The 11,088-nt window shown below is 38.4% G+C and overlaps 1 protein-coding gene across 1 annotated transcript; it reads left to right on the plus strand.

Annotated features, from left to right (window-relative positions):
• Positions 1-5,278: 5,278 nt before the first annotated feature.
• Positions 5,279-10,084, plus strand: mns1 (meiosis-specific nuclear structural 1). Its single transcript, XM_058615490.1, has 10 exons — positions 5,279-5,457; positions 5,616-5,828; positions 6,599-6,726; positions 6,835-6,937; positions 7,169-7,398; positions 7,625-7,841; positions 7,955-8,062; positions 8,217-8,474; positions 8,650-8,775; positions 8,861-10,084. Exons 1-10 carry the CDS (start codon positions 5,455-5,457, stop codon positions 8,981-8,983), a joined length of 1,509 nt encoding a protein of 502 aa, XP_058471473.1. The 5' UTR covers positions 5,279-5,454; the 3' UTR covers positions 8,984-10,084.
• Positions 10,085-11,088: the final 1,004 nt, after the last annotated feature.

Genomic DNA, 11,088 nt, shown 5'->3' on the forward strand with positions numbered 1-11,088 from the left:
CTTAATGTCTAAACACACATTTACTGGTATTCGCAGGCGAACCAAAATAAACGTGACTATATTTTTGATGTAGGTCTGCAGCATGGAAGTCAGTGGACAAAATGCAACAGCCACAGATTTGCACAGAAATGTCCCTGGAGTGAAAAGGAGACGGGGGTGGGGGGGGGGGGGGATGTATTCGTAATTACATGGCTAAAAGCCATCGACTCAATCTCGTCTAGCATGCACACGTGTACGGGAACACACATTCATGGGAACCCACACACACACACATTGAAATGCACAGACATTAGAAAGTCCAGGATATTAAATTTTTATTACCAGGACAAGACCAGGGCTGAGTGACCCTCTGCGGTGAAATGTGGGTACGAATCAAGAGCAGAACTCTGCTTACTCATCTGATCATCTTCTTTCTCCTTGATGTCGCCCTCTCCTATTACTGTTACTCTGCATATACTGTGTGTGTGTGTGTGTGTGTGTGTGTGGTGTTGGGTGTAAATCAGACCAAAGTGTGTGCAGAGGACAGATCATCAATAGTCCCTCTAGTTCTGTAGGTGAAATGCAGACACATTACTGAGGAGCTCAGACCCGAGGCCGCTCATCCATGGCTGCTGACGCTTCATGTAAGTGTGGCGAATCCTAACAAACAAGACTAACACGCAGCTAATCTGAAGCATGTCATTTTATCTAAGTGGTGTGCTTATGAGTGCACGAGCTAACAGGCATCACTCACAGTGTCATAGCCAATCAGGTTTTACAGCCGGGGCCTCCATAAATCTCTCTTCATTCATTACCCTTCTTTCTCTTTCAGTTGCCCCTCTTGTGTGACCTGACCCTCGTACTCCAGACACATCTGTTTATGGCTGTCTGAGAGGACACGCTGGATTAAAGCGCCGCAGAGAAAAGCCAGTGTGAAATGCCCTCGTTGATCACCGGCCTTACTTGCCACTAGTTTGCTGGTAAAAAGTGGAACAATCCAAAACGAGGCCTGAGGGTCAAATCTGCTTCTCAACAAGTTCTCCTTTTTTCTCCTTTTACGGTCACAGAGAAACAAAGACACATTGTGTGTGGACTAATTGACGCTATTTGTGTCAAATCCATTACATTTTCTAAAATGTTGCGTTGCAACCATATAAATAAACTATAAAGCACTTGGTTGGATGTTTAACAAATTACATTTCTTTTATCAGCTGTCAGGATTATTTTATTGAATTACCTCTGACACGCATAAAGTCACTCATGCTGAGATGACAAGAATTATCTGTTGTTTTAGTAACCACGGCAGCTTTATTAAAACCTTGTTTTATCAGTCTTAATTACGGCACACACTTGATTGAGGCTATTTAGTCTCTGATTTGATTTACTTTGAATCGCTCATAACATTAAACATGTTCCTGTGCACAACAGTAGCTATTTAACATAAATCACTCACTATGTTCTCAGAAACCAAATGAAAACCAGGTTTAAATGTGTCAAATAGTTCACATTTTGAGAAATATACTGAGACAAGACCTGAAATGATAGAAAGCATCACATTAGCTCAACTTATCTTAAAGATTGTAAACAGGGAGAAAATGCTCTTTCCATAAAAAAGATACAATAAGACTTGTTTATTCCATACTGCTGTAGCTTCATGTACAGATGTGATGCTGTTTCTCTTTCTTTGAAAGATTACTATTAATCAAATGTCCCAAAATCCCAAACAACTCCTACTGTCATTATTTCCATAATTTTATCCCCTCCTTATATCTGATTTCTATCTGTCGTCACATCATGCTGCCATATTTTTCTTCTGTATCGATTGTTAATACTTTGCCGTTATTGATCCATAACCTCTCTGCCTGGTAGGAGAGTTTCAAGGGCGTCAGCGTGTGTGGACAAACGATGCACATTATCAATTTATGTACAATATAGAGCCAAGTCTGGATGGAGTAAGGACAAAGAGATAAAGCACACATGGGACGCAGGGACATTAGCAGAATTACTGGTAAAATATTAAATAATATGATAGATAATAAAGAAAAATATTTCATTACTGTTAAAATAAAAAAAATACACAGATAGTGAAGTCAAATGGAAATTTTAAAAAATACAGTATATAAAGAGTCACTGGGATGAATCTGGTGTCAGAGTTCACTCCCAGAGGATCATCACACTGAGATACACTGTGATTCATGCATTATACACACACACACACACACACACACACACACACACACAAACACACTCAGAGAGTGACATAATGGTGTCACCTGATCCGTATATGACTCATGCATCACATAGTTCATGGCCCAGGATTCAATATGAAACCACATTTCAGAGAAAAACAAGTCAAGTGAAGAAGGTTCAGTCCGAGGAGGAAATAAATAAACGCTCTCTGAGTGTTTTAAGTTATAATAATTACAATCATCAGACCGTGAAGTGCATGCTGCCACCATTTAGCACTACAGACAAATATTAAATATAAATCTATTCATGCCATGTCAGCAAAGGAAGGTTTCACCTCCAGAAAATATGTGGAACATGTTTACAGAGGATGATTTAGAGGTCCCTCACTTCTGTTTTTATATTTTTAACAGTTGGAACAAATAAAATTACATTAGATTTCAGATTATTTATTATTTATGACATTGTATTTCCTTTAGAGGAATGTCATTTACAAAAAACATAATTATATATTAAACTATTGATTCCACATGCGGGAAATTAGAGAACACAATGTTTGAAAAGTCAAGCCTCAGTTTCACGATGCCTGTTTATTGCTCTTTGACTTAAATCAGGCTTTGTATTTAAAAAAACATACTAATAATGATAGTAGGGAAGAACCAACATATCTGCTCAAGAGACAGGAAGAGAAGTTGAAACTGTACTGTTTCGGATTCCTGCCGTGTTGTGTCGCAAAGGATATGATCTAATTAAGTAGCTAAAGAGAGAAAGAGAGAGAGATGACTTCATCTTCTTTCTCTTGTCCCAACCCCTTCACCAGCCACCCCCCACTCTCCCAGCACCACCCATGGGTTACACGGCTGCATGACAGCATGAAAGCACGTCTTTGGACCAAATTAGCTGTCAGTGCCATCCCCTAATTCCCAGACAGACAGTGGGGTAATTTCATTTAATTTAATCAGCAGGCCATAACCTGCAGAAAAGCAAGTGTTTGTGAGCCAGTCAGTGCCAAAACAGCTTTTTTTTATGTGTGTTAATTAAAATTGTTGTGGTTAAAATAATCAGTTACAGGTCTGTTTTGTAAAATTTTGATGAAATTATTTTAATTTGGCACAAATTGAAGATAAAGTCATATATATTATTGTATATATATTAAACATATTTTGAGTGTTGATGCTAAGCGAAGGCTACATTGTTTGTCCTACACACTTTGAATGGAGGGATATTCTAACAGCTGCAACAAATAAATGTGTTATTTGCATTCCAACCACTGGCAAAATGAGCAAAAATATTTCTGCAAACTTCGTCAGAACAACAGCAGCCTATGCTTTTTCTCCCAGTGTACAAATGATTTGAAATGAAGCAGTTGAGGCTCATCAGAGAGTGAAAGTCAACAATAATGTTCATCACAGCTACTGTTTGTTTACTTGTTTGTTCAGGTCATTGAATTATGCAGTATGTTCATCGGCTTCATCATCCGCTGACAAGCTTCGCTCTGACAGACTCTATCCACTGGATTAAGTTGAATGAAGCCTAATCCCAATCAGACCAGATTAAATTACGCAGATCACTATAATAGCTGGATTACACAGATCGTCCCCCCCGACCAAGAAACCCTTACCACGTGAAAAATCTATAAACAACTAGCACACCCACACAAAAAACTGTCAGACGATGTTATGTAATGGGGAAAGAGTAAGGAAGGACATTTAAAAAAATTATGTTAATGTGTGTGTGTGTTGTTTGTATTTGTAGCTTTGTGAGAACCAAAAATCATAAAAACCATATGGAGTGAGGACGTTTTTGGAAAGTGAGGACATTTTGGCAGGTCTTTTTTGGGGGTTAAGACCTTAAGGGTTAGGGTTAGAACTAGGTATTTAGTTGTGATGGTTAAGATTAAGGGGCTAGGGAATGCATTATGTCTATGTCTATGTGTGTGTGTGTGTGTGTGTGTGTGTGTGTGTGCGTGTGTTAATTCTAAAATATTTTAGAAGGACTGGTTAATGCAAACGTCGTTATCAAGTTCAAAAGACACACACGCGCACACGCGCGCACACACACACACACACACACACAGATTGGGGTAACAGTGTAACTAATGCAGTGACACAGTGAACAAAAGCCCAGCTGTCACTCCAGAGGCTTAACAATCCTATATGAATATTTATCACAGCAGAGCGCGACAGAAGGTGAGCTCGGCATCAGTTTGGTGCGCTGGAGTCAGCTCCAGCCCCTCATCCACTGACTCATCATCAAAACCTGATTCACTAAATCTATTGTGCTAATAAAACAAAATGTACAGAAACAAGTATAAACACTGACATTGAGATTACCAGTGTTCTGCTCCAAGGTCCATAAGGAAGAAGGGGAGAAGGCAAATCAGATTACATGGGATAAAAAAGAGCTTTTTAAAATTGAATAAAATTGATCAGTTTAAGCCTAATAAATGTTTTTTTTGTTGTCTATAATGTATGATGAATTTCTTGACTTTTTGTGTCTGTCCAAAACCACTTACCATTATGTGCCCAAAGGCATGTACAAGTAATTAAACACATTGTAGTGGTAATTAGGCTTTTGGTTTAATGCAAACCTAAGCTGAAATACACATAACATGATGTTACAGATCATCTATGTATACTCCACTTGTAACAGTAGCATAGTTACAGAGCTACTAAAAACGACCAGGAGGTGGAGACAAACACCCATTTGATTAAAAAAAGAAAATGTACAGGGTCATGTAGTCCAGGATGTCTCGTTTTCGTCCTTTATCAAATTTAATTTTATGGAAGTTATGGAAAATAATAAAACCTTTTTTAATGACAGGTGTAGGTAACATTTTTATTATCCAGTAGATCAAGAAATGAGGTACATTAGTGGTGCGTGTTGTGTAAAGAATTTGCCATAAGACTTATTTATGTATTTATTGATGTAATAGCTAACTAAAATGTCGTTGATGTTAAAATTATCAGGAGTGAATGTTTAAATAATTCCTGATTTTAGGGGGGAAAAAAATTACATTCAAAAAACAAATGGATAACAGTTTTATACTATTTTACCAAAACCGCCGCACATTTTGATTTTCCCGGAACTAGCGTCACTGATAACACTCATTGGTTGCGTGTCGCGTGACGCGGCGTTCCCAGGACAACGACATTCCAAACAAGTGTTGAAACCTTCACTTTACTGTCCCTCCACGGCGTCGAAACTTACTTAAAGTCGTTTACAAGTTACCGAGTTTAAAGAAAGTTAAGTAAGAGGAGGCTGAAATCAACGGAAACCACCACAAACATGGTAAACAGAAGCTACCGTTAGCCTGGTTGCTACATGCGCGTAGATGCACCGCGCTGTTACGTGGACTAGCTTGTTCCTCTTCACTTATACGGTGTTTTATTGTGTGTTTGTTTGTTTGTTTGTTTGTTTGTTTGTTTGTTTTACCTCTATCTGGACAGAGCCGTAACTGGACGCACAGCCAGCAGCAGGAGAGAATCCGCTCCCAGCGGCAGAGTCAGGAGCAGCGGAGGCAGCAGGAGGCCCAGCGTGTGGACAGAGAGCGACAGCTGCTGGCCTGTCTGCGGGAGGAGGACAGCTTTGAGAGGAGGAGAAGCCTGCGTCAGGTGCAGGAGCAGCTCAGAGACAGGCACATAGAGAGCACTGTGCTCAAGGTACAGTCTGTGTGTGTGTGAGTGAGTGACACCACCAGCACTCTTAAGACCACATTATTAGTTGGTTATCTTATTGATTTCCAATCAGTCAGATTTTATTTATATAGCACCATTCATACAAAGTAATATAACTCAAAGTGCTCATGATAGATCAGGACAGTACCCTTCACATACACACAGCATTCTAAATTAGGATAATTAATGGAATTAAAATGAACCCACTTTGAAATAAATTAAGCAATATTTGGATGGTATGTAGTTCATGCTTGAAAAATCCTGCCTGTGTCAGGAATGGCTTCACATATTTCAAACAGTAGTTTGTCAAGGCTTTTTAATGTTCTCCCACTGGCTAATTTGACGTATACATTGGATGTGACGCACAAAATATTAAAACTTGTTTAATTTTTGCCTTGATCTCTAAATATGAGGTGTTCACTTTGACAAAAAAAATAGATGTAACTTTAGAGGTTAGGAAGTTTTAGACCCCTGCTTTAAGCAAAAAGAATAGAATATATGATGTAATGGATGTAATTGACAATTGTCTCTTTTTTTTCCAGCCCAAGAGATGGTTGTGTATGGAAATTCTACTAGATGACCAGTTTCTGAGATACTCAGACCAGCATGTCATTTAAAGATGAACTTTTATTGATAATCACCAATTAAACAATAGACCAGAATCCATACTTTGAAAGACCTTGTATGACATAACAATACAGTTACAGCATGTTACCTAAATAATGATAATAGTTGTGATGAAATTTGACTTTCAGGCCGAGGAAGACAGAATAAACAGAGCAAAGCAACTTGAACAGGAGGAGAGAATGGCTAAAGAGCTCGCCCGCATCAACTTTGAAAAGCAAAGAGAAGAGAAAACAAGGCAACAAATCGTAGAGAACAGGTAAACACACAGTTACCGCGACTTACTGTGCAAGTGTATTCCAGGTTAGAATACAAATGCAATACATTTCGCTTTTGTTCAGTCTCTGATCTGTTGAAACCTTTTCAGCTTGGAGCTTCGAGAATTGAGATCAAAGCTGGATTCTGCTTATATGAACAAGGAAAGAGCGGCACAGATGGCAGAAAAGGAAGCTATGAGGTTTGAGACACTGGTGAGCAAAGAGTTGATGTTGATTTCAGGTTTTTCATTTCCTTCCATTTACTGAAGGGAATTCATGTGGATTTTAAAGCACTCCTTGTTTAGAGAATGTTCACTCAGCCATGTTTATTATCGTATATGTATGGGTTAGGATACTTTATTATTATTTATCAGAATTGTATGGGAAACTTATCATTGAAAAGACTTTTTTTTTTGCAATTTATACTGTTTATTCTGTCACTAGCGCGAGGAGGCAGACCTTGCTCGTCAAATGAAGAGCGAACATGAGCGAGGGTACATTGAGCAGCAGATGCTGGAGCAGAAATGCCACCAGGAGAGGGCGCAGTATCAAAAGGAACTGGAACACCAGCTCCTGGAGAAGGAGCGTAAGAAACAAGAGGCCTACGAAGAGTTCCTCAAAGAGAAGCTCCTGGTGGATGCGATTGTGAGGAAGATTTACGAGGAGGATCAAATGTGAGTCCTTCACCACAAATTCTTATACAGTTTATAAAACAAACCTAAAGCAAGGAGTACATTTTCAAAAGTGCGTAGCTTTCAGTCAAATTATCTAATATTTCAAGTGGAATAGAAATGTACATTTATTCACACAGCTAATATTGTTCATATAAAATTAATTGGTTCAATATGACCATGGCATCGGTTTCTTTGGATTTACCTTAAATAAAACATTTTGTTGAAGGGAGAGACAGTTGAAATTGGAGAAGGTCAGAGCCACGAAACAGCACATTGAAGAATTCAAGAGACAGCAGGACGAGTGGCGACGCATGGAGCAGGAAAGGATGGAGGCTGAGAACAGACGCATCATGGAGTTTGTGAAGCACCAGCAGCTTGTGGAGGAGAGCAGAATGGCCAAGATGAGAGAGAGGAATGAAGCCAAGGAGCAGCTTCAGACAATGGTTCGGACATCTTTTTTTCAAATGGCCAGCTCTTTAACTATTTTGTCAATGACTCGTTCCTGTAACTCCTGTAACAAATCGCACTAATGTCACTCCTCGTTCTTCTCCTTTAGCTGTCTAAAAGGATAGAAGAGGAGAAAAAGCAGCGTGAGGAGATGGAGCGAGTCCTGGAGGAACTTTATTTAGAAGAACAAGAAGAAGCCAACAGGATGAGAGAAATTGTAAGGACTGTATCTGTTGTTATGTAACCAAGTTCAACAAGCTGACTTCTGAATTCTGACTTTTCCTTTGACACGTTCACATTTGACATGTCACGTTTGACATGTCACCTGCTATAAATAAACCCAAATTAAAGAAAACCCTTTCCTCCAACAGGAAGCGATGGAGAAGAAAATCAGGCAGAGGCTGAGGATGCAGCAGGACTGTCGCGAGCAGATGGTTTTCAAAGAGATGCAGAGGCAGGCAGAGAAAGAGGAGGAGGAGGCCTTCAGGAAATCAATGATGGCTAAGTTTGCAGAGGATGATCGGATAGAGCAGATGAATGCCCAGAAAAGGCGCATGAAGCAACTTGAGCACAGACGTGAAGTGGAAAAACTGATCGAGGAGAGGAGACAGCAGCGTCAGGCTGACATGGTATGTATGGCCCCTACTCTCTGTTTGCATATTAACATTAGATATAGGCTTTATTGTGTTGTATTGACAGCAGACAATACTAACAGATTTTACATTGAGAATACAAGATTAATTTGATTTGATTGTATTTTGAACAGCCTACTGTGGTCATAACATTTCAATAATTTTCTTCAAGGAACTGGAGGCTCGAGAAAGAGAGATTGACCAGGAGAGGGAGGCGCTGCGGAGACAGATAATTGAAGATGAGAGGCAGCAACTTCTGAAACGTCACGCTACAAACCTCCTCGGGTACATGCCGAAGGTATGCAGAAGTGTACGGATCACAAATGTTTTCACACAGCTTCATATTTGTTGGTGTATAATTGTCAGCGTGTGTCTCCTTATAGGGCCTGCTCCATGAGGATGACCTGGAGCATTTTGATGAAGAATTCAGAAAAAAGTTTAAAGCACGTCAGGATGCCATCTTCTCTGAGGACAGCTGGGATGATGATGATGTAAGGTTGAAGTAACTACTCAGGATAAAAAAAAAAAAAAGACCTTTATTTAAAAAAAACAAATAATATGATACTACAAACTGACACCTTTTACTTTAAGTCGAAAAAAAAACCCTCTGTCAATGATTTATATTAAAACGTTAGGGTAATACAAAGATACACATATCTTCTGTCTTTTGACAATGTCAGTCACATCAGAAATGATCTCAGCACATATATTCTCTTACTGTGTTGTTTGCTATTTTTCTTTTCCATCTTTAATACATAGTTTAAGTCTAAGTCAATATAAATCAGGACATGAGCGGTTTGTTGCAAAACACTTTTCATAGCATCCTGGATTCCAGTTTGGCTGGTGCTTTATGTAAAATAAAGTCCATTAAGCTCTTTCACCAACAATATCTTAATATATAAGAACAGTATTGCAAATGATTTTTTTTTTACTGCAGGTATACATGAAAGTCTTATCATTATCTAAAGTCTAAGATACTGTTTATGACTATTTTACTGCAATTTATGCAACACCTTACTAAATGTTAGGTGACAAACCAGCCATTTGAGTCACAACTTTTTTGTGCTTCTTATTTCATGCATCTCAGTGAAAATGCTGGAAATAAATTCACACATTTGTGCTTAGAGTTTGGATGTTTGGACATCCAGTGACAGAACTGAATTACATGGCTTTAAATAGCCCCAAACTATAAGTGCAATGCATTATTGGGAACTTCTGAGACAGTGTCTGTGAATGTTTCAAAGTTGTTGTGCAAAAGCATGATTTATTTGGATGCTGGATGATTCGTTTAAAATCATCAGTTTACTTCCGTTTCCTTTTTTATTATAGAGATGTGAATATAGTACAAGTTACTTGTGGCCCTTTTACACTCTGACACAATGAAATGGTTCTTCCAGTTGAATATGCACAGACTTCATTTTTAAATGTCAGTGTTTCTCAGTGAAGGGGTGAGAAATGATATAACTGATTATAAATTGGAGGTTGTATATTTTTCTTTTACTCTTTTGGAACTGTAATTTCTCAACTGCTACACTAAATGTTGAAATGAGTTGAATTCAATAAATAAAATAAAATAAAAAGCAGCGGTCATCAGCTGATTGAAAACACCTGCTTGTTGAAGACGATCAGGTGTGTTCTATGTCACCAATCAATCAATCAGTCTCCTCTTTTATATGCTATGTCCACAAAATATTTCTGTCGTTGACCTCCATATTTGTCAAACTGAATTTTATGGACACAAATGATGTATAAATGAAAGCATTGCATGCTTTGGTTTGACAGTGTGTTGAGTTGGAGACGGAGGTTCTGCAGCAGATCCTTCCCAATCAAACTGTTGCAGTCTCACATTCTCTCACACCTGTGTATACCTATTCAGCAATTGGTGGCCCGTGGGCCAAAACTGGCCTGCCAGCATCAGTTTCTGGCCCGGCAGATGATTGAAAACAAATCTGATCTTTAATCTGATGATTATTTGCTTATCATCACAAAAAATGAAATTTCCATATTGAATTCAAAGCTGTTATTCTGAAAAAATATGAACTGATTCAAATAGATTCTGTTGCTAGAATTGACAGTTAACCTAAAGTAAATGTTTGGTTTGAAAAATTTAAATAAAAACACTGCTGTTGTCATGGAGACAGCCAGGTTTGGGGAGTGAATGTCCGTAAAATAACTACTTTCATGTGTTAGGCTCAAAGAAGAATCAGTAATTCTTAAAATTGAAATGATGCACAATATTAACAGTACAAGTATGTTTCTCACACGCATTTGTCTTTGTAAAGACAACGTCCACATTATTGTTAGGTTAAAGCAGCACATCTTTCTGACTGAAGACGTTTTAAGGCTCTTTGTCTGATGAAGAAACAATGTTTTCAAAGTCAGCTTTATTGTCAATTCTTCACATGTACCAGACATGCAAAGAATCAAGAGGACGTTTCTCATTCGCCCGCGGTGAAAACAGTTAAAGTACACAGGCACAACAGATGGACAGACATTTCCTAATACTAAAACTAAAATACAAAAAATTACTAAAATTTAAACATATATTATATACAACAACGATACAAATAACAATACAAATAGTGCAGAAAAGGCAGATGTAATGGTAGTA

This window comes from Solea solea, chromosome 18, assembly GCF_958295425.1.
Source record: "Solea solea chromosome 18, fSolSol10.1, whole genome shotgun sequence".
NCBI classification, from domain to species: Eukaryota; Metazoa; Chordata; class Actinopteri; order Pleuronectiformes; family Soleidae; genus Solea; species Solea solea.

Coding starts and splice junctions, on each gene's coding strand:
- mns1 (XM_058615490.1), top strand. Junction 5,829..6,598: donor TAGAGAGCACTGTGCTCAAG/GTACAGTCTGTG, acceptor TTTGACTTTCAG/GCCGAGGAAGACAGAATAAA. Junction 7,399..7,624: donor ATTTACGAGGAGGATCAAAT/GTGAGTCCTTCA, acceptor ATTTTGTTGAAG/GGAGAGACAGTTGAAATTGG.